Source organism: Vidua macroura, chromosome 6 (assembly GCF_024509145.1).
Source record: "Vidua macroura isolate BioBank_ID:100142 chromosome 6, ASM2450914v1, whole genome shotgun sequence".
Taxonomy (NCBI): domain Eukaryota; kingdom Metazoa; phylum Chordata; class Aves; order Passeriformes; family Viduidae; genus Vidua; species Vidua macroura.
Window position 1 is genome coordinate 17,003,234 of NC_071576.1, and position 27,053 is coordinate 17,030,286.

General features: G+C 40.2%; 2 protein-coding genes across 7 annotated transcripts in view; both read right to left on the reverse strand.

Annotated features, from left to right (window-relative positions):
• The window catches only part of KCNK13 (potassium two pore domain channel subfamily K member 13), a 49,423-nt gene extending 34,961 nt beyond the window's left edge, over window positions 1–14,462 (reverse strand). For 2 of the 3 annotated variants that reach the window (XM_053980350.1, XM_053980351.1), the window contains exon 1: window positions 14,001–14,152. In XM_053980350.1, coding sequence (XP_053836325.1) covers window positions 14,001–14,069 — 69 coding nt within the window. In that variant the 5' untranslated portion in view covers window positions 14,070–14,152. Of the gene's footprint in view, window positions 1–14,000 lie in introns of all 3 variants that reach the window. The other variant, XM_053980349.1, reaches the window with a different exon arrangement.
• A 4,438-nt stretch (window positions 14,463–18,900) lies between these two features.
• TDP1 (tyrosyl-DNA phosphodiesterase 1) overlaps window positions 18,901–27,053 on the reverse strand; it is a 41,221-nt gene continuing 33,068 nt past the window's right edge. For 3 of the 4 annotated variants that reach the window (XM_053981076.1, XM_053981074.1, XM_053981075.1), the window contains 2 exons: window positions 26,780–26,894; window positions 18,901–19,375 (listed from right to left, as the gene is read on the reverse strand). In XM_053981076.1, the coding sequence (XP_053837051.1) occupies window positions 19,302–19,375; window positions 26,780–26,894 (189 nt within the window). In that variant the 3' untranslated portion in view covers window positions 18,901–19,301. Of the gene's footprint in view, window positions 19,376–26,779; window positions 26,895–27,053 lie in introns of those variants that run through there. The other variant, XR_008437663.1, reaches the window with a different exon arrangement.

A 27,053-nucleotide genomic window follows, 5' to 3' on the forward strand; every position in this document is an offset into this window, starting at 1 on the left:
TTCTTTGTGTGTGGGTCAGGGACAGCCCCACTCTGTGGCTTGTCCAGTCACAAGTAACTCATAAACCCAACACGAGTTTGTCACAGAGCCAAAGGTCCATGACAGCCCAGCTCTGCTGGCAGTTCTCAGACACACAGCATTTCTCAGGCTCCCTTTGGCATGGGGAGAAACTGTCCTTATTCCAGGAAAAGGTCCCCAACTGTCCCAATACCAGAAAGGTTCCAGAAAGCACTCTCTTTTTTAGATTCAGCAAGTAGAGTGTAGAATCCCTGGCATTACATATCTCTCTGCTCCATGCTGCTTTGAAAAATGAGAAAAAACATATATTCCTGCAGATAACTTTTTGTGTATGATCTGTAGAAACTTTCGGAGTCTTTGTATCTGAATGGTATCTTGAGCCTGAACTAGCTCCATGAGGTCACCTGCTTCCTGTGACTCCTCTGAAGACAGTGCTATGGCAAACTGTCCTGTGGTACTCTGAGCACCAAAACTGTGCCCTGCAACAGTTGCAGAGTTGAGGATTTCACTGGGCCAGTTACCAATTACCAGCCAGCTCCTTCCTCTGTAACTTGAGTGTCTGCTTTGTAAATACTTCTGCTAAGAAAATCTTCCATTTGATACCCTTATCTGTATTATGCAGTAGCACTTCAAAAATGAAGTCTCAGATATTCTGCAGCCTAATTTGCCTTAGCCAGGAGGAGAATTTTCTGCCATCAAGATAGATCCTACCAGTGGCACTCACGGTGTAGCTGCAGCAATGTGAGCTGTATCTCTGCAACAAGGATTGTGCAGAATCTGCATAATTTTCTACATCCTTAGGAAGGTTCCCAGCATGTTCAGGACACCACAGGAGAAGGTTCTCAGCAGGAATGCCAGGCTGAAGCTGAGACAAGAGGGAAGTGATGTATATAGAGAGATAATTTTTATCCTAAATATGTTCCTGGATCATGTTAGTTCCTTGTTCAAGAAATTCTTACAACAGCTATAGGATGGATTTCTCCCCTATCTGTACATGTAGATGAAGTTTTAAGTTCAGAGCTCTTGTTTACAATGAGATGATGCCAATTTTAAACCTTTGCCACAGTCATAGAAAACACAAACTGCACCTACTCCAAGTGATGATATTTTGTGCAAATGCTCTAAGGGATTAAAACACTTCCCACTAGAATGGTGAGAAGAAAAACAGGCATTTCCTGTGTGAAATAAATTATATAATTAATGAATGGATCCTTTCATTATGTTAAAGGTCTTTTCCTCTTTAGAAAGTCAGCAACAAAGGCTCAAGCTCAAGGTAATTAATAAAGAAATTAAATGTTGTAGGAGTAAGCACCTGTGCAATACCCTACTTGTCATGTGTAAGGACAAAAATCTATCTTAGGACTGATTATAGAATCACAGAATCATTTTGGTTGGAAAAGACCTTTAAGGTCATTGAGTCTAATTGTTAACCAAACACTGCCAAGAGCACCACTAAACCATTACAGCAAGTAGTCCAGGAATACACAAGGCAGAAGGTTTTGGAGCATAGATTCATTGTCAAAAGGCAAGTGTCCACACTAAACATGTTCTTTATCCAGGCCTACGACTTCAAAATATCTGAAGCACCTGTGAATTAGGGACAAAGACATTTAACCTGGATAATATTCATTGGCACTAAAAGACAGCTAGATCACTTCAGTTTGAGCGAGGCATAGTGAGTACATGTGCTGCTGCTGTAGGTCAGCAGGTGGCTCTAAGCCTGTGATGCTCATCCTTAACACCTGCCTGCCTACTGGCCCATTACAGGGAAGTCCTTTTTGTCTGCAGTTGCCTTGATCACCTCTGCTTGTCCTTCCCTCCTAATTTCTGCCAGCTTGCTGCCCAGGTGTCTGCTTAAAAAGAGTGATGATATCCAGATAACTGCAGCTCTGCCTTTAACGTGGACAGAAGATTGAAAGCAGGATTTACATATGCTTTTATGATGTGATATTTAGGCTGATGAGCCTCAGTGATAATGGGAAAGAACTTTAGGAAGAGCAAATATGTGAATTAGTATTAATGGGTGATATTGGATGTTTTTATTTAAAGGAAACTAAATTAAAAGTGCAAGTTTGTTATAAAACATGACTGTAAAATCACCTAGTAAAGCAGATCTGTGTGTATTTTGAGTCATTCTAATGTTTTCTTCAGGGTGAGAAGACTCTGCAGACAGGTTGTATGAAACAGTATTTATCCCTTTGAATGCTAGTAAGATTAAAAAATCTTCAAAATATATGCAATAACCTCAGTGCAACAGTGTTGCAAGATAAAACATAGACTTGAAGACTAAATAAAATCTTACTTCTAAACTCAGTATTTTGTCCTTGATTTGAGTAGCGAAACACTTTACAATCTGTATAGAAGTACAGTGCAATAGATGACTTTTAAAGTGATTGAAAGTCACCCACTTTGTTATTTACTTGCTCAGTTTTAAACACATCAGGAAAATGGTTCAAAAGTTTCTACAGTAAAACCTCATCCAGTTAACTTCTTTTTCCAGTACTCTCCTGAATCAGCTCTTGAGGCAGGAGATAATTCATTCTAGGGGAACAACAGAGAAAAACCATCTCTAGTAGGAACCTTTCTCCTTATAAAAGGACAATTTGCAAAGCTTTTTTTAATGCAGTTTCAGCTGCATAAATTACAAAATATTTAGTATTTTGTTATGACAAGCCTATTACCAGCTACCTTCTATTGTTCTGCTCTTGTGGATTCCAGACAAAGGAATTGGAAGGAACAAATGTAGAAACATTGAAACTATCACTAATGGACACCCATGAGTAAATATTTTATTTCTTTTTGCAATACTTCAATACTGTAACTTCTGAGAGTTTTACCCCATGGGGTACAATATGGGTGTTCTCTGTCAGAGAATAGCCAGAATACAATATCCAGAAAAAACATGGCAAAAATTCCTTTTATGTACCTTTACCTGAAGGATCAAAATTAAACTATGGGCAAGGCTAAAGTTTTACAGAGGGTGCCAGGACTCTTCTAATATTGCAATGTTTTGGTTTACAGCTTGTCTGAAAGGCAGCATCTCCTTCAGCACAAGGATATTTATATTTGTGGTGAAAGAGGAAATAATGGCCAGCACTGCTCCCTGGAGCACACAGATAGTCTTAAGAACCTTCTTATTAAGCCACAATCCAATTGGACGTGCTGACTTGACAAACTAGGAATATTGCTGCCTGAGAGGAACGAGGTAGACTCTAGGTCTTTGAGCAGATGAGAATTTCTATTTAAAGCATTACACATGAAAAATGAAAGGAAGAAGAGCAGCCTGTATAACAAAATTAACTCCTACTTAGAAAAATTAGAGAAACTGTCCATTATAAAATATTTTTCTTGGAACAAACAGCAAAACAATGCCAGTACATAGCATACAGGGAATGGAAAAGAGATGTGATGTAGGAAGACTACAAAAGGAAGACATATTATAAAAAGGAATTGTTCTGCAATATGAAAGAAAAGTTGCATATATAGAGATGATTTTACCCTAAAAGCACTATTCTGTTTATATTTTTATGGAAATAACTTCAGAAAAAAAAATATTTCTGCCCCTAACTGGACTATAATATATCTTAATTTTCCATGCCATTAAAGGAACATGGTTTTGCTCTAAGTGGTTTAAAATTTTTGAGCTTGACTATATTAAGAACATCATGTGTGTGCATAAAAATATGGAATTCAGTATTGTGCCCATTTGGTAGGCATTATCCTCTACCAGAGAGAATCAACAAAGCTCAGCTGCCCTTACAGGCAGGTATGAATGAGAGAATCACCAGCACAGATGTGCATGAGGAACAGTCTATTTTAGCAAGAAGGCTGAACAGCTGTTGCTGTGAAGTTCTGACCAATTACCAAAAAAAGAGTCTTGCAGAAAAATACAAAATGGATGCAAATACACGCTTAAAATAGGAAACTGGGATTTTTAAAGTCTGCACCTGCCTTTTAGTACTTTTAAATTCAGTGTTTTGCTACTCAGTTTGGAGTTTTTTTGCAATGTTACATTTTTACACTAAAGGAATGCATGCTTTCCACTTCTTTAGTTTTCTGATAACATATTTTTAGCAGAACTACTTTCTGTTAAAAACTGTCACACTTAAAATAGGCATATTAGTTCTATGTGAATAAAATCACAGAGTCTTATTAATATTCTCACTGTGAGAACAAAACCACCTCAAACTCAAAACCAGTTTGAGGTTGCAAAAAGCCTGGGCTATATTTGCAATCAACAGTACCTACTAATATATTGAATTTTTTCACTTGTCAAGAAGTCTGAAACACTTCCATGAGCCATATTCTGCCTTCAGGGATGGCAGTGTGAAATCAATGGAACACTGAAGTCTCATGAATGCTATAAAAATCTCCATGCTATAATACTAAATATTTTTCCTGGCAATTTAAATTATAAAATAATATTTCACTATTTAGCCACAAAAGTTCTTTTTTTTTCACTTTTAATATTGAAATAATTCTGGTTTTAAGTATTCTTAATGTGCTGAAAAAGCTTTAATATATGAACAGCTGGTATACCAGTCACCTGAATCTTTAACAGTAGAAATAATTCCACTGGACAAAGTACTATCTATGAGTAAACATAAATAGTAACAAAGCCTTTATTTTCAGTATTTTATATCCTGACCAAATTATTCTAAAACTCAGTTAAGACAGTCAAAGTCAGTCAGTACAATCAATACTGGGACTTAAGTTTGCAAGCCTTCCCCCAGCATTTATGATACAATTTAGAAAAAATTTCTCCCTCTTTGTATATGTGGGTTAATCCATGTCAAAATAATTATTTATATAATTATATTAATAACTACAATATATATCATTATTTAAACTGACTAGTTAATAATCACTTAAGTCAATATAGTCTTTTTTTTTTTTTTTTTTTTTTTAGCCTCACTATTCTGCACACTCAGACACTCTTTGTTCCTAGAATTCATCCATGGGCCAAATTAAGACTGCTGTAACCAGCAAGTAATTTGTTTAAGTAAGTGTTTTTGTTTTCTCCATCCAACTTATTCCACTTCATGGCATGTCTAATCTTCTCAGCCCTGATTAAGCTTCTGCTTTCAATTAAAAAAGCAAGTTTTCCTCCAGGAAATAGGAAAATTGTGTCACCACTCTAGTCAGAAAACCCTCACGTGCTGAGTGCTTCAGTCTGTAGAACTGATCTCCAGCTCAGCCTGCAGCAGGCTCCTTAGGGAGCTTTTGGCTTGGAAAATGAGAGATACCTTAGAAGTAAGTGTTAGGCAGCAGCAGAAGGATCATAGCAGGGCTATCAGTTCACGAGGCCAGTAGGCTGGAGAGTGGCTTGGCTGGGGAATGGATGCATTCTCCAGTTGGCCCATCTGGAGGAAGGCAACACCTCCTGGAGCTTTCCTTGGCGTGGTGTTTGTATGCCCAGTCTGCCAGGGAGCTGCAAAGGCCCTGATTTCCTCCCCTTTCTGGCAAGGGCTGCAGTGCAATAGCCTGGGGATGGAGGCTCCTTCCAGAGAGCTGACAACATTTCATTCAGACACACAGGACTCCTACATGGTCCCTGCTGCATGTCACCTGAAAGACTACATTCAATTTTCAGCAGCGTGTTGTGCAAAAAATGGACAATAACAGTACTTTCCTCATGCTCTTTGTCTCCAAGTCATACTAGTATATCAAACACAAGAAGAAGGCGGTACAGCTGCCAGAACAGAGACTTCCAGCAAAGTACTTAATTCCTTGCAGGACCAAGTTCTTCAAAGTAACATTCTGTTTATTTTTAGCTGGTTTTCTTGATGACTATTCTTCCATCCAGGTTTTTGTTTTTTTTTTTTTTAATTCCAGCAGCAGTAAATATATTGTTATATCTGATTTCACTGCTTTAATTAAGTAAGTACTTTTCAGTCCATGATCAGTTCTATTTTGGGCTGGTTTAAAGTTTATTTAATTTGAGACATATACCAACCAGGGTAGCATAATGGCACATCTCAAGGCCTGCTTGATCCTAATATTAAAATGCTGTTTCATTTCCTGAAGGTAAAAAAAAAAAGCCAAAAAAAGAGTAAGAAGTTCAGTGTAAATTTGTCAAAAAATACTTTTTATCTGCACTCTAAAAATACAAGTAAAAAATGGCCAAAGAACAAGACTCTATATGCAGTGTGATTAACACCCTGCCTTTTTTTTTTTTTTTTTTTTAATTAAGGAAAACAGGAATAATGAACACATATTATGACTGAATCTGGGGAATAAAAGCCCTGGCAGAGGCAAAAAAATGTCATCTCATCCATTCACTGCACAATGAGGGAATTAAGGAGTCTGCATAATTCTTGTGGAGTGTCTGGTTAACCTGAGTGTAAAGGACTCTGGTGATGAAATCTCTATGTCATTCCTAGGCAGACTGCACACTTGCTTCACTTCTTTTAGAAAACTTTTTCTCATATACAATCGGAATCTTTGTTGCACTTTAAGCCCATTCTTTTTTATTTCTTCCTGTCATCATTCCTTTTTTAAAGTCTGGCAAAATGTTTGTCATTTTAACTTACCTGGAATTTCAAACCCTTCTATGAGTTGCAAAAGTGCTCATCATTGCTTTAGTAATTTCTTTGAATATTCTAGAATGCAGTTGAGTTACCTTAAATGATTATAAAAGATCTGACAGATTTAGGGATTCTAACCTATTCTTTTACTTTCCCCTTTCTTACAAGTGTTAATTGTACCACACAACAGTTCAGAGTTGACCTTTTCAGAAGACTGATACAGAAAAAGCCATTACACATTTCAGCCTTCTTGGAATCATTTGTTGAGAGCTCTTCCTCTTTTCAGTACAGCAGACCAATGTTTTTTTTAGTCTTTCTCATCACTGTTGTGCTGATGAAACAGCATGATGCCCCTTGCTAACAGCACAATTTTGTTAGAATATGTTTGTGTTATTTCAATTTTATTCCTTTTATTTGTTTTCGCTGATCTAATTTTCTATCCATTTTCTGTATGCTTTCTTCTTGTGACAGAAATTAACTTTAAATTTTTACATCTGTCTTTTACTATAGTTCCTATCCTCCTCCTATATTTCACATTTGGATCCCTTGAGCCATCATCACTCATATCTTTTGTCCAGGAAACTGAAAGTCCCCCTTAAATAATTTTTCTTTAGTTTTGGTTTCTCTGAGATTCCAAACTGCAAATCTGTATTTAGAGCTTTGCTCTCAAAATCCCCTGGTTTTCTGTACTTCTTCCTTTCCCTCTGAAGAATAAATGAACTTTGCCACTGCATGGTCATAGAAATTGCCTTCTACACTTACTAGGCTAAAGTCAAATTCAGAAAGGTTTTTTTTTCTTAAGTTGCTTACATATTTCAAAAAGTTACTAGGGAATTTGTGCTCAGGTCCCAGCATATTCACCTGGAAACAGAGATACACCCATATTATTATAAAGTCATGCCCTGGAAAATGCCAACTCCTCACAAAAAACCTAATCCCGATCTTCTTAAAAGAGTGTAACTGATAACATGACTTCCTTTACAGAGTTAAGTGCTTTTAACTGCTTAGTGATCTCATTTCAATGAGAGAGGGAGAGAACCTGTGGCAGAGAAGTTACAGTCAGCACTGCCAACAGTGGCATGCTGAGCTGGTTCTGCTGCTGCCTGGGTGTCCATCTGTAGATTGATAGGGTGGGATTTATTTCACCAAAATTTCAACACTAATAGTAGAAGTATGAACCTTTGCACTTGGCACATCAGCTGTTTTATTCTAGTCAGGGAACAGACACATTAAGACATATAAATTCATGTGATTTATTTTAGATATCTTCTGTAAAACTGTAGTAACAGTTTTACTGCAGTTATAGAAGTAAGAAAATTTACATGTGAGACTGGACCTGGCCTTTCTCCCAACCTTGTGGATTACAACCATATGGCTTAACTTTTATTTTAACCAGTATTCAAGAGAGAACATGCTAAGCTATCACATGCTTGCTTATTGCAAGATTTCCAGGTTGCTTTAATTTTGTACTTCCTTTCTACAACATGATTTGCTTTAAGTTTTCTACATTGTTCTGCATATAGCAGAGACTGGTGACAATCCTGTCATTATAACCAATGTTCTCCTTTTCACGTTTTCTCTACATCTTTGCTTTACACAGATCTGTCATACATTATAGAAAGCTTTTGGCAAAGTTAGGGTAGACCATCAAACTCATCTTTCAAAGGTGGGAAATGTTCAAGTTTATTAACAGATGCAATCCAAGGCTGGTGGCACTTACAACTTCAGTGAGTTGACAACTACAAGGTAGTCTCTATAAGGCAAGTAAATGGCTTCAGTTTACCTGCAGCTTCCCTAAAAAGCCTTTTGCTCTAGAGATGCCTTTTTTGCTCTGCTTATGGCTCAATGGCTAAGGCAGGCAATTTTGAATTATTGGAGCTGTTTGCAGCTTGTGTGCAGTTTTGGGCTCTACAATATTAAAAAGACATTAAGCTGTTAGAGAGCATCTAAAGGAAGACCATGAATATCATGAAGGGCCTCGAGGGGAACTCTATGAGGAGCAACTGAGGTCACTTGGTCTAGTCAGTCTGAAGGAGACTCAGGGGAGGCCCCGCTGCAGTCTACAACTACCTCGTGAAGGGAAGGGGAGGGTCAGGCACTCATCTCTTCACTCTCATGACCAGTGACTGGACTGAGAGACCAGCCTGAAGTTGTGTCAGGGGAGATTTAGGTTGGATATTAGAAAAAGGCTCTTCACCCAGAGGGTGACTGGGTATTGGAGCAGGCTCCCCAGGGAAGTGGTCACAGCACCAGCCTGACAGAGTTCAATAAGTGTGTGGACACTGCTCCCAGGCACATGGTGTGACTTGGGGCTGTCCTGTGCAGTGTCAGGAGCTGGACTTAATGATCCTTGTGGATCCCTTTCAACACAGGATGTTCTACAATTCTATGATTCTAAATACTTCAGGCATGGTACTGTTAGGTAAGGGCAGATCATTTGGTCTCAGTGACACCAGGAGTAAGCTTAGCCATGGCCCCAGGTGGAGCATTTACTGCAGCTGCCACTCTTTGCTCAGTCTATACACAGGAAAGACAGGGTGACCTCAAGGCTACAAGCAGTAGTCCAGCTCTCTGGGTTTAACGGCCTTGGTGGTTTGCTGGGCATTATCACACACACTTTTGCACAGCTGTAACTCCACTTAGCAGGAACTGCACTGACAGGTGAAAATGAGGAAACAGGCACTTTCTGACACTTTTCAGAACTCCTTCCTTCACTCCATGACACGGCTGTAACATGGACACTGTGGTTGTTTCACCCCATACAGACTTTCCCATTAACAAACAACACTTCCATGAGCAACCCTTTCTATGAGGCTGCTTAAAGAAGATGCTATGACTCCTTCTATTCCTTCAGTACAGTACACCCTGTGGTTGGTCATTGCTGTCTATTGTAAAAATCCCAGCCTTCACTCCAGGCGATTTTATCTTTTGGGTCTCAGGTAATGAATCAATTGACAAATTTATTTTCTCATCTTGTATCAAGACTTTACACCTCCAGCCCAATTTGCTGCAAATTTCTGCAGAGAGGAAGGATGCAAATTTTAACAATTTTTCCAGAAAATGTATCTCATTTTGTGAAGATGATATAATTTCCTCCTTTGCCTCACTGCTCACACAGTTCACATAGAGAAGACAAGGAGCAACAGGTTCAAATTGAAATACTGGAAATTCCATTTGAATAGGAGAAAAAAACCCTCTTGTAATGTGAGGTTGGTCAAACACTGGCACAAGGTGTCCTGAAAGATTGTGGAAGTCTCCACCAAGAGAGATACCCAAACTCCAACAGGATGCAGCCCTGAGCAGCTGACTGTCACTGACCCTGCTTGGAGTATGGGGGTTGGACCAGACAATCTCCAGAGATCCCCTCCAACTTCCAGTGGCCTGTGAAAAGGGCAGGAATATCATAAGTCAGTTTGAGAAGTTGCTTCATGTTATGTGTTTTTAACAAGATACATTTTATTCCAGCTCCCTACTTCTTGGAGGCACTACTGTGCCAAAGTACCACAGAAGTCCTTGGATATCAGAGCACCTGATGATGACTGTGACCCTACAGTCTGATGCTGCTGAACACCCAGTGCCTATCTAAGGTAGTATGTCTCTGTGTAAAACACATAAACATTCACTGAAATGCAAATTGGTACTTAGATCTTGTTTTATTTTTTGGTCTGCAGATGTTTTATTAGGCCATGCAAAGTGGAATAGTTTCAGCAGAAAACACTGAGAGTCCCGCCTTAAAATGATTGCCCAGCGTGGTGGGCAGGGCACTTGGATGAGACACAGGAATTGCTTCAAGTCCTGGCTGAGAAAGAAGGTGATTTCTGACCACTTGATTTCTAGGCAAAAGGGACACTACATTATGTGACAAAGGGTAGATTGAGAGCACAGTGAGCTTTTGAAGGAACCCACTGGACATGTGTGGATTAGTTAGGCACCTGCCTTAATGAGATTGAGAGGCTTTGACACCATCTAATTCATTGGGGTCACTTCCTGGACAGTCTAGGTAGTCTCCTAGTTGGGCAGGTATTTGTGGTTATGTTCCTTCATTCCTAACGTTTCCCTTACTGCAGAGGAAACCTTAGGACTGGGTCACACTGGACATCACTGCTCAAAAGATGCATCAATATTAGAGGTTACAGGCTGAGCACTGATAGGAATAAACACTTTTATGGAACAAACCCTTTAATTAGTAACCTGATAAATTAATTATTTTGTACTAATTCAGCTCTGTTTAGCTTTGTATTTTCTTAACAAATGAAAATAGGCTGGTTATATTTAATTTTGACTTCTTGACTTGATGCACTGATACTATGTTCCAAAATCCATGTATCAAACATTTAATGCAAATCTTAATTAAAAAGACAGGATTATTTCCTGAGTAACTGCAAAACTCTACTTTCCTCTGAAATATATTATGGTATTTCTTTCTAGCTAAAGTACAGGAAGCAGTTGATGTGACAAGTAACATTTTACTGATGCTTTAGCAGTAAATCAAAATGGCTAGGTTCACCTTATTTACTGCAGAAGAAATAAATATTCTGGTGGAGTAGCAAAATAATTCCTATTATGCAAAAGAGAAAAAAACCCCATAAAGTTTACTAAAAAAAAATTGTTTTTACAGCAACTTACCTGCTAAATATAAAGCTTCTATACCAGCACATAGTACTGAGTGTAGAAGGTGAGCTGATATCAAGAACATGTCATAAGCACCTATTCTAAAAAACTGTTTTTAACTGAAGACATCAAATTTTGTTTAGCTGTAGGAATGTACAGAGCCACCAGAAGTATAGACTGAAAAACACATTAAATAAGCCTTCATACTTTCCTAAGATTTAGCAAGGTTGCAGCTAGAATAATACATTAATATTGGAGCACTGTACCGGGGCATAAAAGAAGACATGGACCATTTGGAAAGGGCTGAGAAGAGAGACAAAATATTGATTTTAGAGGTGTAAAACAAAATCTATTATTAGGATGCCAATATGGTCGATACTGTGGTTGCCTGCAGGAGAACACTCCTGAGTGGCACATCTGAGGAGACCTGGTCGAAGCACAAGCCTGAGAATGCCTAGAGAGCCCAGCCTGCAGCGCAAGCTAAGTCAAAGCATTGAAATGCACAGTCAGTACCATAAAGCAGAAGTTCTACTGAGAAGATTAAAAAAGAGACATGCTATCGATATGATGAAGTAGTGCAATGCCACTGACTAGATTAAGAAAGAATGCAATTCATAAAACCCACTGATAAAGTGTCATCACTGATAAGATTGAGAAAAGCAATGTCAGGTCAAAAGAAGGGACAGGATGTAAACTGCCAAAGTCTCTAGACCATACACAGTCTGAAGGAAAACGGAGTCTTGAGGACATTTCTACAGAAACATTAAGGGAGCTCATTAATGGAAAACAGCAAGTCATAGAAATTACCAAAAAGTATGAGTGGGTAAGTGGATACTTGCGTTTGTGATCATCTGCAGTTAACAGGATCACAGATACACTTCTCTCCTTAACAATCTTACTTATATAAGACATACATTAATGTAGAAATACAGGCATCAGTTAACACCTGTGAAAAGTAACTGTATCACTGCAAAAGGGGTTACAACACTGTGGTTTTTCTGAACTGAAAGAAGGCTGAAGGGACATACTGACAATGGTCTTTGAGTACCTAAGAGGCCATTCTCTGAGTACAAAGGATGGCAAGACAAAAATAACGCAAGTCACTGAACTGCAGTAAGGCAGACATCGGAAAAACCTCAGGGTAAAAATGTACAAGGATGCACAAGGCTGGATTCCTTGTTGAAGCTGCGGAATCTCCAACACTGCAGGTTTGAAATGGCATCTTGGACAAACATCACAAAGAAAAGGAATAGGATATTCTTCCTCTAGGAATAGAGGCAAAGCAGGTGGAACTTTTGAGATCTGGTCCAATCTGATCTGATCTTTTTACTATGATTTTATGACTGTAGCAAATGTTTGCATAAACTCTGCTCATTTATTTTAAGCATACAAGAAGCACACTTCAAGGGACATGTTATAATGGCAAACAAACTACAGCAATCCACAAAAATGGACTTAACAATGTTATAAATTACTTTCAATTGCCAGTTCAGCAGAACACTGAAGCACAGTTCTTGGGTCTTAAAGACTTAAAGTCTAAGGACACAAACCACTCAATGTTTGAAGCCCTGACGAACTACAAAACCAGCCCAATGACACTTTTAACAATAGAATAACCCCAGACTTAAAAAACCTCAGTATTAGAGAGGAGTGTGCTGCAGGACAGGGCAAACTCTTATACATCCCACATAAAGTAAGGCACCTCTAATCTCCTCTTCAGAAAACAACAAACAAACAAACAAACAAAAACCCCCAAACAAACAAAAACAAACAAACAAAAAAAAACCCCAACAACAAAAAAAAAAAAAAAAAAAACAACTGTAAGCAGAGATTTCCTGGAGAATTAAATAACCATACCTCAATGGACATTTCATTCGTGGAGAGAGACTGATGTGAACTGTCTATACCATTACTAAGATTTAGTGATCCCATTTGTCACAGTGATAACTGCATACAAATTGCCTGTCTTTAACTAAAGAAAGCTCCCTTCCTCTGAGGCTTTTAGCTGTCTGCAGATGCCTAAATGAAGAGTTTCTGTTGAGACCCATGGGCTCCCTGGGGTGCTTATGTCAGTTCCTGGTGCTATCCCTTTTCATCTTGATGTACACCTGTCAGACTGCTCGGAATTTCTATTCAGTATCACCTTCCCCTGAAGGCTCCTTCAGCCTGAATAAACTTGGGTTTATTTATTACAAGTGCAATAAACTGTGCCCATCGACTTGATGGTTCTGCCTTGAAAAGCCTGAAGGAGCAAAAAGCCAAGTGGTTTGAAACCAAATCTTTCCAAGTTGTACACTTTGCAGCTGGACACCACAAAATCCATTTAAGTGTTCTCGTTAAGGCCAGACGATCCTCAGAAAGGGCTCTGAGAATACAGCCTATGAAACTGTCAGATCTAAGATTTTCTATAACATTTCCCAGAATTTAAAGACATACAGGATCGTTTAAAGCTTTCGGCTTTGGATGCGACTGGTCGCTCACGAAGTCTACCACCGTATCCCGAGCACAAGTTGATCCGTGCAGGTAAATGACACCCGCGAAGAGCATCCTTGTGTCCGCTGCCCTGCCTGCCCGGAGCTCGGCCCCTAGGGCCGGCCGGGCTGCCCGCAGCCTCCGCGGCGCTCCCTGAGCTGAGCGCTTCCCGCGAGAGGCGCGCCCGCGGCAGCGGCTCTTTGACAGCAAGAAGGCAAAAAAAGGAGCAGCGAAGAGACAGGACCATGCCCGGGCACCGACACCTGCCCGCTGTGAGCCCGCGAGCAGGCGAGGAGGAGACGAACAGCGCATCCCCGGGCCCCCAGCCCTGGCCGCAGTGCCCGCCCGGTGCCCGCGCGTCCCGCCGCTCACCGATAGTAGAAACGACGGTGCCCACGAAGTAGAAAGCGCCGGTGAAATCCCATCGGGGCCGGATGTCATCGACGCGGATGCCGGCCCCGCTCGCCTCCTCGTATTCGCGGAGGAAGTGCCGGAGCTCGGCACGGCTGAGGTTGTGGCGCCGGGTGAAGTTCTCCAGGCGTTCCTCCCAGCGCTCCTTAGCCTCCCGCTCCGTGGGCAGCTCGATGGCCGAGAAGACGGCGGCGCCGCACAGCATGTACAGCACGATCAGCACCGCCAGCAGGAGGAACCGCGCGTTGTCCGCGTTGAGGCGACCCGCGCTGGAGCAGCAGCAGGCGCCGCGACACGCCATCCTCCGCCCGCGGGACCGGGCTGCCGCGCCGCCACGCTACGTCGGGGCCCTGCTGCCGCCGCCGGGCATCACGGCGCCGCCCGCCAGCCGTACGCGGGGCCCGGGGCTCAGGGCGCCGCGGAGCCCGGCGGCGGCGAGCGGCGCTCCCGGGAGCCGGCCGGCACCTTCGCCCCGTGGGCAGGGCGCGGCCCCGGCACGGCCCCGCGGCGGGCGCGCTTCGGGCTGCCGAGCATCCTGAGGGCGAGGGAACCGCTCGTCCCGTCCCGTCCGGCAGAGCCCCTCAGCCCCAACGCCCGCCGCGCGGGGCTCCCGTCCCCGCCACTTTCATATCCCCTTCCTGCCCCCGCCCCGAGCACGTCGGAGCGGGGCGCAGGGACAGGCACCGCCAGGCGCCTCCTGCCTGCCGGGGGGGGACGAGGCGGGACCGGTGGCAGCTCGCCCCCCGCCCTCCCCCTTCGCCGCGGGGCTCCGCCGCCCGGGCCCCCGGGCCGCCCGCACCATGGCCTCGGGGAGCCGCAGGCCGGGCCGGGCCGGGCTGTGCCCCCGGGGGCAGCTCCTCCCAGCAGAGGCACGGCCGCCGCCTCCGAAGCTCAGCGCCGGCAGCGGGCAGGGCGGGCTGGCAGAGGGCGGCTGCCCCGCGGCCTCCAGCCCTCAGAGGGACCGGGGGCTGCCCCCCTTCCTGCCCTCAGGTACCCGGCCCCGGGCGGTGGGGCCGAGGAGCGCCTGAGGCAACCGGGCGTCTTAGAGAGACCGGGCATGAAACCCGTCAGTCGATTATATGCCCCCCATCAAAGCCATAAAAATTAGCGCCTTTTGGCAAAAGAGGGCACCTCCTTCTCCACAGGTCTGGTTACCCACTGCCGTCCCGACAAGGTGTTATATCTCTGTCCTCCAGCGCATGGTAGTTGAAGGGACATTGTTTAGGGAAGAGAGAAGCAGCCTCTCCAGCTGCAATGTGGTTTTAAAACGCGTTATTTGCAGGTTCAAAGCCCAGAGCTGTCGATCCAAATCTGCTGGAAATATCATTCTCACTATAAGAAGAAAAAGCTAAATTCAGCAATATCTGGTAGTTGCTACAGTGCTGCATTCTACTTTTAAATAAATGGGGGCTGGAATTCAGCTCTGCTAAACATCATAGTATACAAGCACATTCTCCAGGGAAGGACAACCTACACATATTTTTTTAGAAAGCAGGTTAACAAACTACCACATCCACTTCCCTTCCCCCCCCGCCCCCCCAATTTTCTAATAATTGTGTTGAAGTCAAAATGCAATGGGAATGAACACTACGATCTTAGAAATCTCCCTTAATGGCAGATAATTGTACAATCTGTGTAAGAGCCATTGATTGCCTCACGGCCTGAGGTATATTTGAGTATTGGTCTGAGCCCCAAGGGTGCACTGTGGGCAGTTCCAATGCCAGTGTTTGAGAAAGGATCACCTGTGTGGCAACAACTGCTAGAGCAGGAGGCACGGGGAAAAATGAGTCCTTTTCTTATTTTGCATAGTAAACCAGCAGCCAGGGATAAATGGGAGCTGTGTTTAATTTTTTCCTATTTGTTGTTATTCATAGGTGATACATCATGCTGCAGTTTTTATTCCCTCATAATTAGTCTTTAGCATAGACTTTAGCATGGAAATTAAAATTAGCAGCAATGCTGGAAGACATTAAATAGCCAAAAATAGGAAGATGAGATGCCAGCCAAACTAAACAGACTGTGCTAAAGGTAACCACATGCTTCCATAAAAAACCGCTGGTGTATCTTTAAAAATGTTGGCAGTTTTAAATCTTTAAAATTATTGGCAGCTCCTATTAGAAGAAAAAACCAAAACCCAACCTATACTTCCCTGCTTTGCCAGTCAGAAGGAAGACAGAACTCAGCCAGTGTACGCTCAACCAGCAAAGGCAGCAGAACTGAGTGAGCACCCTCTGTCCACACCAATGGCTCCATCCATCAAATCTGTTCAAGTGTGGCTTGGATTAGCACAGTGGGAAAAGGAGCCTTTAGCTGCTTGCAACCATGACATCAACCTGACTGCCCAAAGGAATATGAACAACAGTAACACTATTCAAAGGAATATTCAAGGCAAATTATTCAAGGTTATTGAGTTCTTCGTTATTTACATATCATTTTGTTAGTGTGGAATAGTCATTTTTGTATTTGTCTTGGGCATAGAGATAGTTATTGCATTAAAGCAGGTAAGATCATCTGGCAATTTTGAAAGATACGTGTACTACTGTCATTGATCATCAAAAATTGCAAATTCCCTTAATTTGTCAACTTTGATCTTGGCAGTGATTTAATCATCTCTTGAGAAGGTGGCTTTTTAAGGATATGCTCCCTATTAAAGTCAAGAGCAAGTTGATATTGACTGGAATTTTGAAAAAGAAAATGAGAATATGGCTTATTCTAAAGAATACTTTGTTGCAAAACAGGTCACCATTCCCACTGCTCTTGGGTAAATAGCTGGAAAAACTGGAGTGTGTGGAGAGCACCAGCAGTGTAATCAGTCAGCCAAGCATAACATTTAAGCAAGGTGGAATACAGAAATGCAGTGTATTCACTGGCATAAGAAAAAAAAAAAAAAAAAAACAACATTAAACATATTGCTGACATTTAACCCCAAATCAAAGTGAACATCTTGCGAGCCTGAGCCTTGAATGCAATGCCGTTACCCTCAGTACAGCCACTTGGCATCACTATCAGGAAACATGCTGTTTTCCCTACCCCTCAGCACCACAAGCACACACTCCCTAGTGTCAGTGTCTGCAGGCATTTGGTGACAACAGATTGGTGGTGGTAAGGCTTAGCACAATTGTAAAATAATAGGAAAGAAAAATTAATATATTTACCAATTCTGTTGATAATATTTACTGTCAGCCCTGTAATTAAGAAAGCTAACAGTCACTGAGTACCCCAATAATGATCACTACTATGTGTCTGGTCAGAGTAGAATTATTATTAATGAATCATGAAATTATTTGGAAGACTCATGCAGAGGTTTTGTTACTCTCACTGACAGTGTCAGTACTTTTTAATTAGAAGTCTCCTTTAGAAGTGATTAGTTGGTACACCTAACCAAAACTTACTGCTTTTCTTTAGTGAAGCTATAGAATGGCTGCAATGTACTCCTGAGCCAACTTTTAAGCCTAATGAAATATACTGACAGAGAAGCAAATAAACCAGCCCTCTATTACTTATGTTCCTCTTCAGGAACATAATAAGCTTGACACTAACAAACTAATTTGAACCAAAAAAAAAAAATACAAAACTTCATGAACATGTGAAACTGGGCATCTAGAGTAGGCTAAACTTTTCAACATCCCTATTGCTTTGCTAGGAGTTTCAAAAATATTCTGTCTTTGGGAGACTCCTTTTGAATGTGAGGTAGGGAATCACAGAAGTATTTATTGTGTCCAGTTCTGGCCCCTCAGTTTAGGAAGGACATTGAGACACTTGAGCGTGTCCAGAGGAGGCAATGAGGCTGGAGAGGCGCTTGGAACACAAGCCCTGTGAGGAACAACTGAGGGAGCTGGGGTTGTTTAGCCTGGAGAAAAGGAGACTCAGGGGTGACCTTATCACTCTCTACAACTTCCTGAAGGGTGGTTATAGTCAGGTGGGGGTTGGTCTCTTTCTCCAGGCAGCAACTGACAGAACCAGAGGACACAGTCTTAAGCTGCACCAAGGGAGATACAGGTTGGGTATTAGGAAAAAGTTTTTTACGGAAAGTGATAAAAGTTCTGGAACGATCTTCCCGGGGAGGTGATGGAGTCACCATCCCTGGATGTGTTTAGAAAAAGACTGGATGTGGCACTCAGTCCCATGGTTTAGTTGAGGTGTTAAGGAATGATCTTGATGATCTCTTCCAAACTAGTGATTCTGTGATTTAAGATCATTTAGTCCAAACATTAGCAAAATACTACCAAGTCTACCACTAACTCATATCACTAAGTGTTACATCCACACATCTTTTAGTAACTCCAGGGATGGTGACTCCACCACTTCCCTGGGCAGTCTGCTCCAATGCCTGACAACCCTCAATGACAGATTTTTCCCTAATATCCAATTTAAACCTTCCCTGGTGAAACTTAAGGCTCCTCTTGTCCCCTCACTTGTTACCTGGGAGAAGACGCTGATTCCCACCTGGCTACAACCTCCTTGCAGGTAATTAATTGTAGAGAGCAGTAAGATCTCTACTGAGACTCCTTTTCTCCATGCTAAACATTCCTAGCTCCTCCAGTTACTCCTCAGAAGACTTGTGCTCCAAACCTTCCAACCAGCTCCACTGCCCTTCTCTGGATATGTTCCAGCCCCTCAATGTCTTTCTTGTCATGAGGGCCCAAAACTGGACACAGCACTCGAGGCGTGGCCCCCCAAGTGCTGCGTGTGGGGGGACAATCACTGCCCTGGTCCTGCTAGCCACTCTATTTTTGATACAAGCAATGTGTTCTCTATTAATGGGATGCTGTCAATTTTATAAAATACCTGGGAGTACAGTTGCAAGATACAAGTTCCAACCCAAACTGAAACATACACATTTAGAAGATAGAACAAAGGATATATTAACAAGATTGCCTTTATTTTAATTTGAATTTTGAATATAATTTTTATTCCAGCTACTGGGGTCAACTGACAGTCTTACAGAACTGTAATTTTTAAATTAATTACAGCTATAAATGCAGAGAGACTCTCTGAGAACAGTTCTTATCTTGAAAACCACATTAGGAACCACAGGAAAGAAAAAGCATATAAAAAGGTATTAAAAAAAGCAGGTTCACTTGTAATAATATGGTTGCAGATTCTCCAAGAATCTCTCCCTTATTAACATTTTAATGTTTCAACTACAAATTAGCCACTACAGCAGACATTATAGCTTACAGAACAGAAACAAGCAGTTTTTCCAAGTAGCACAGCAGGCTCAGTGTCAGCAAGTGGAACATCCCAGAGTACTGGAAACACTTATGATGGAACCCACATATTTCCATGTGTATCAGGAGCATCAGTGTAAGGAATATTCCAAATCCATGGTTGATCTGTAAACCAAAAAGAAACATACTCATGACAAATTAATTTATCAAATACAAAATTTGGTTCTCTTCCTCTTTTCCCTTTAGGGGAAGAGGAAGGTCAAAATTCTCACTGATTTTCAATTAACACCATGTGCAATTTCAGTTTAGTGGACATTTTTGTTGTTTTCTTTGTTTAAACTGTAAGATAAAGAGTTTTCAAAAAGCTTTGCTTTCCCCCCAGATATTATTTTAAATATAGTTATAACCCAACATGCTCACCAGCTGTATAAGAATTGTATTTCAGACAATATACAAGTACAGTAATGCAGCCAAATTTGATATGGCCTGGTGCCAGCAAGTTTTGTGCTGCATCTCTCTTAACCCAATGTAATTATAAATAAGCACTGTAACATATTAATATTTTTCACAGGGACAGTAAGAATTCAGTACCTAAGAATGACACTGCCTGACCTCTGAAGAGTTCACATTTACCCCTCACTTCTTCAAACATTACATCTTCAGATGAGCAACAGGTTTGCACCACACAGTTCCCTCCCTCCCACTTCTCAGAATACAGAAGCTCTTTCCACTCTTGGGAAAGAGAAAAGGCAACACCAGGAGTTAGCTGCTAGCTCCACAACCTGCTCTGTGCTCTTCCTCCTACCATATGTGTGGCAGAAATGCAGCTGTTCTGTGAATCCAAGGTATTATTCTACTTCTTGTAGGCTACTCTTACTGAAATAGAGAAAAATCCTTTAACCCTTTTTTCAGTGAGTTTTCTCAATGAAGAAATTTATATAAATCTAGCCTGCTTCTTCTCTCCATGTACAAAATGAGCCCTGAAGGAATACAATTACATCAATCTGTAATATGCATAGATTAAACTGAATTGTACCTAGGATGACAGGAATAGCTATTGACTGAGATTACTTTTATCCAATTTTAAATTTACAGGACGCAATGACAACTCTGACAATATAGGAAGTGAGAATTACTGTAGCAAGGAAAGGAGAGTAAGAAAGTGACAAAATCAGTAATGAAGGGTAATATAAATTACACAACAGCACACTGTGACAAGTACCATGGCAATTAAACATGGGGCAGAGGGACCACTGCTACTAAGTACTCATTATTACTCACTACTAGAGTGTCCTTAATTCTCATACTGTAGTTCCGAATGTTGCAGTAAAACATATCCCAGCTACACAGATGTTTTAAAATGTGTCTATTTACAGCAGGAAGAGAGCAATAGGTAATTGGTTTTTTTTTTTTTTTGGTTTGTTTTTTTTTTTTTTTTTTTTTTTGTTACAGTGGACAGGTGATTTCAAAGCATATAAAAAATAAAAGGCATCAGAAACTGGAAACAACTACAGCACTTAACTCACAGTGCACTGCCAAGAAAGCTCTCTAAGGTTTCTGGCTCAACTGCAGGACATTTAGACTTTGAGTCATCTCTTAAAAAGAAAAAAAGTAGCACCATTACTTCCCTAAGCTTGTTTTATCAGTCTCTTGCTGGAGAGCCATGTGTACCTTTTGTATTTTAGGTGAATACCTTACCAGATAGTAAACATTAACAGTTAAAAAAATGGATACAGAATAAAGTAAATGCTGGCAAAAGCACTGAGGATTTCAAACATACATTCAGATTTGAATACTGACCTCTATATATGACATCAGAATAAATCCAGTCCCACTCAAGCACTGGAATCTGTCACTCAAGAGTACATTATGCAGCTTAGTTCTATCCATCTTCCCTACTTTCCTACCATATGGCAGTTAACTCTGCTTAATTCAGCAAAACATGCAGGCAGAGGAAAACTTAAGATGTACAGAAATAACTCCAGTCACCTCCTTAAAGCATGCTGAGAGGTCTCAATACCTAATTTAGTTCTTTCTAATTGTAGCGATCTAAATAAAATTTGCTCAAGGTAGCTATTATTGTACTTGGAACTTTGTTCTGTTAATGGGATGCTGCTGATTTTATAAAACAGCTGACAATATTTTAGTAAGTCATGTGTAGAACCATTGCTGATACAAATTATAATTCAGTTATTTATAAAATGTCAGATTCAATTTTAAATTATTCATCACTTTTAATAGGATCTATAACAGCAAGAGAAAGACAATGACTATGTACAAATACTGTATTATGGCAGCTGCTTACTGTTGTACACAAAAATGACAGCCAAGCTTCTCAAAGTTAATTCCTTTGATCTTCTTGGGGGGTGGAAACAAAAGCCTCATTAAATAACTTTTAAAGTGTCCTTACATACCTACCTTCCACACATTTCAAGATCAGCACTTCATTTCTGATACCCCAACTTTGTCTCAACAGCACCTCATTGGAGTTAGTGTTACCTGCTAGGCTGGTACCACAGCTTTGCTCTTGCCTCATTTACAAGCAGCAGAACTCCAGCAGTAGAGTCAGCACTCAGTAAAATAAATGGGGCCATTCCAGCCCCACTGCTACTTAAACATTATCTGAAAGCTCAGGTGGAGCACTATTTCAGTTATACGCAGATTTTTGAACATCCCCTCACAACTAAATAGACAACCACATTTTACTTAAAGGTAGAGAGGCTCTGGAGAACAAGATAAGTTCTTTTTGAGTAACACCTGAGTACCACTCAAAGAATCCATGCTGGCAGGCCACATCAAGCTTCCATGTTCTCACAAATATGACAGATGGCAGTACAGTCAAAACTAGGAACACACAATTGAATAGCAAAGTATAAAACACAATGAAAGCGCCTTTGTGATCCTCTTCCTATGGGTGTCTCTTGCACTGCGAGTGGAGATCTGGATGAGAGAATTCCTGGTTGATTTTTAAACACAGAGACTGAATTCTTACCTCCACTTAATTCAAAAGATAGCTTCAAGGCAACAAGTATTCACATATATAGAAAGGTTACAAATAAGCAGACTTCTTCAAGCCATTCTACATAGCAAATTCACTCCCCGCTGCATGAATTTGGAAAGTTCTTCCTTAAGCATTTGCAAAAGGTGCACTCTACACTTCAGTCTCTCTTGTCCCCTCCCTCTGGATGAGCATGGCATTTGAAAAGGAATGAATCTCGTTCTTCTCAATGAAAAATCATACTTAAAGATCTCAAGGAGTAAAGGCAGATGAGGAATAGATGTGGGATCTATATGAATATTCACAAACAAAGTGATGATTTCTGAATGCCAGGACAATGACCACTTGTTTGGGGAAAAAAAAAAAAGATAAAAAAAAATCACAACCCAGTACTGCAGTTTTAAATAAATGATTTACTTTGTTTCTCAAAGTGCTGATGTGATGAGGGAAAAAGTATTTTACACTTTTCTGAGATCTCCCCCAAATTGTTATTAAAAAACCTTGATATACTTATGAATTAGAAGTTTCAAGTTCCCTCCACACAACAGATGATTTCCTGTAGTCAGTGTAATACCTAAATCACAAATGAAGTAAAATTCCTTGAATACAGTAAGTAACTTGTATTGGCAAGAGAGAGAATAGCAATACTGCAACAGAGATATGATGATGGGAGCTCAATGAGAAGATAATGTTACACAATAAAAATGCTATACAACAAAATCGCAGTACTCATTTAAAAGATTCTACAAGAAAATAAAAATCTGAGTGCTGTTAAAGATACAAAGAAATTTTATTTATAAAGATATCTTGCTAAGTAAGATAGGCTATTGTGTGCATGATTCCCAAATACCAGACTGGATAATTTTCAGCTTCCCTTCCAAGGAACTCTCAAATCATAATGCTGGTCTATAGGTTTCACTTATATTCGTATCATCGATACATTGAGCTTTGCAATAGTCTTTTTTATTATGACAGCCTGAATCCGTTAGAGAGGCCTTCAGGAAATTAATGTATCTATATGATTTATTTATCTAGATATTGAGTAGTACTGTCAGCTAACAGATTTTTTTTTTTAATTCTTTAAGTGTTTTGCCCTAAAGATACATCTGCAGACCACAAATGGCCTTCTGCTGTTCAGCTGACTATTGGAGGTGATCAACTGCAATTGCTCAAAATAGCAATGTGAAAAGAGTTAATAGTGTACCTGTTGCACACAACAAATGTTATCTGCTAAAAATTAATGAGGTCCTTTGTCATGTTAGAATAGGAATGACCTCATTCTTTATTTTAAAACTGCCAGATGTAAAATATGCATGTTATACCCTGCAACAAGGAAGCATGCAAGCTATGTGTATCATGCATAATCTAACTCTTTTGTGCTGGTAATTTAAATCGTTTGTGAAGAAACAGTCTACAGGAAAAATGCCTTGGTAAAAGTCCCCTGTGCAACCTTAACTCTGATCTGTCAGGATGTCATACTGTTGATTTCCTCAGACTTCAACTACAAATCTTGCACGCTGCACAAGATGGCCCAAATCACATGTAAGTTCCAAAACTAGACTGGGCATCATACACCTACCCTGAAAAAGAATACCCAAACCAAAGTGCATTTTAAAATTCTTGAATTGACCAACTATTGAAGAAAAATACTGACCATCTGGTGAATTTGCCATCTCATGACAGTGCTCTCACCTAATAATCTGAAGCACATCTCCTTTAGCCAAGCATGAGCTTTGAGCTCAAAGAAGTTGGCTGGTAACATGTGGCAAACCAGATAGTCAAGTGGCTCCTTCTGGTCTGCAAGTATGCAACCCGATCATAACATTACACAGAAGTGGCCAAACTAAATACTGACTCTCTAACTTGAGTTTCTTCTCATGCAAATTGTTCATTTCTTTACAGTCATTCTAAACAGCTGGGAGAACAAGTGTACTCAAATGTTACACTTGGGCTCTAGGAGGTCTTCTGAGGCAGTGTCTGGTGTCAAGCTGCATTATGAGAGCTTCAATCTCAAACTGCAGGTTTACCAGTCAATAATAATGCTTTTGGTTCTGCTGAGGAAGGAAACTGAGACCAGCACAAATGAGAATGGTTCCAACCCTGGCTTCCTCACTGTGGGCTATGATTTACAATGACAATATACAATATACTTGTTGCTTCAAAAATTGAAAACTAAACTTCTAAACATACTTTGATTAATATTTACCATTTCTCTGAATGTTAAATAAGTGAAATATTTTCTGATCAATGTATTAGAATCACTAGAAACTGGACTAGCTTCTAGTTGTCATCTACTAAAAAGAATGGATTTTCTCTTAGACATTGTACCATACTAGGCAAACTGGACGTACTTGAAGTTCTCTAAAAATTTATACAGGATGTTGCTAGTCTAGGTCTTTCAAACCCTAGAAAGTATACAGGTTTCAAGCAGCTATGCAACATTAATTAGAAAAAATGGGTAGTTATTGAAAAATATTAGATACTTTCCCAGAAGTCTTCTGTCTTAATTTCTTCAAGAATATTTTAACTGCTTAACTACTTATAGAACTTAGAAGAAGAAGCAAAGGTGAGAGAAAGGTGGAGACCACATACACTGACATTTTTCCAGAACTTACACGACCTCCTGAGAATACAAGTTTTCTCAGAACTTACAGGACCTCCTGTGAGGGAGCTCAGAGTAACAAAGAATTCCTATAGCTTTGCTGGACAAGACACCAGTCTCTTCTTTTAAGCACTGTGCCACTAGCACAAAGCAGGGCAAATGAAAACTCTTTCAACTCTTTAAGTAACAGGTTAAACACAAATACCTAAGCCTACCAGAGCTGGAGGCAAATATGCCATGAAGTCTTTCTTCCTTTTATCCAGCACATGTTATATGTAATAAATGAGATGCAGTGTTACTATAGTTTCCTGAAATCACTATAAATATTTACCAAATGTAATTTTACCATACTCCCAACTCCCACTCATTGAAAATCAGACAAAATATCAATCACTGAATATACAAGAAGTTACAAGAAAAAGGTAATTTGCTTTTCCATGTATCTGTGGCAGCGGAACACTGAACAGTGAACAGGGCCCTTCACAAGGGAGAGTGCCATTCTTTGTGAGATGTGTTAAAGATCCTTTTATGCATCCTTAATGAAATCACAACTATCAGTAGCTGAAAACTTCAGCTAGAGAACTAATGAATTAAGTGGACTGTCAATTTCTGAACAATACCTGAATTTGTATTAAAGCTAATTTTCATCTCATTCCCCTACCATTTTTCTAGCCTCCTCACCATTTTTCCAGCATGAGATTTGACAGCTTTAGTCCCCATTTACCAAGGGTAAAATAGATTTTCCCATAGGAACATAATGAAATACATCTTAACACATTTTTACAAGTTGTGAGAGTTGTTCAGGAAAGAAATCTTCAACAAAGGGCAAAACAACTAAGGTAATTAATGTAACTGGCATGTAGAGAGACTATTATGTAGCTTCACTCTAGATTCATCTCAACTGAGATGGAACCTGTCTTATTTTCTTGCATACAAATTTATCTTCTATATACTATTAATCAGCTAATAGTTCCTCTCTTTGATCTCAATATATACACTTCAGAGAAAATTAAAGGAGAAAAAAATTGTTTATTAGAATGCATTTACCCCCCTATTTTATAGGGTTCTCTTCCAGAGTGTTTAAGAAGTTTCAGAGCATTTTGAACTAAGAGCTCATTCATTAGTTCAAAGATTTACTGAAACATTTGTGTTTCAATAAACTATGTGTGTTACTCCTATTTCAAGCTCTGTCCTAGATGCTGTCTTTCTTAGACCAAGGCTTCTCAAAAAGAAAGTTAGTTTTGACATCTTTTGACATTTCTTTTAAGGACAAAAACATAAAAATTTACTCTTCCCAAATATTGCAGGTTGCACATCAACATTATCCTCAATATATTTTTATATATTTCAGCCATCACCCCCCAGCTGCACGCTCTTATCGCTTTCCTGATTTGCATGTTCTAGAGATGATCTCAGAAACTAAGACAGTTGAGATTTTGTACACCTCTTCAAGTGTTATGAAATATAACCTATGAAATACAGAATGGAGCAAAAGCAACTCTTCTTTCTTCTGATTTACATAAATACTTTCACATCTGCACTACAGTATTTCTTTCACATTCCATTTCCAGAGGACTGTTTTAGCTCATGCCTGCTCTCTTCCAAACATTCCCTTTTCAACACTCTTTTCCCTATTAGTTCTGCAAAAAAACATTTTGATTCCATAAAGAACATCTATTTTCTTAATGCATGTAAGAATCACAAAAGAGGAATAAAAACTAGCATAGAAGTTACTGATCCAAAACTTAAACAATAAAGAAAAATATTAGAATAAAGAACCTTATAGTTAGTCGCTTTCTTTGAAGTCACAAGCAGAACACAGAACTGATACCAAATGGCACACAATCACACCACAAAAACGTTAAAATAAATCTTTGGAACACAGCAGTATTCAACTGACTCAGAGTTACTCAATTAGCTTGCTTCATGTAGAATACAAGCCTACTTTTCTTCTGAAGTCACACCTTACCTTTGCTTCCATACTGTTCTGGTGGGAGGTCATAAGGTACAGGAAAATATGTTGCTGAATCTTTCCTTTCTGGAAGCTTTCCCCTTCCTACATGAAAGTAACCTTTGTCCAATCCCTATGAGAGAAGGGAAACACATAGAAGATTCATTAGTTTCTGGGGAAAAAGACAAACGTAATCTACAATAGATGCTTTCTCAGTGAGCTATTTTAATGAACAAAATTTTCTGCCTCCTTTACTGAGATTAGATACTTCATGAAGCATCTTCATGTCTTA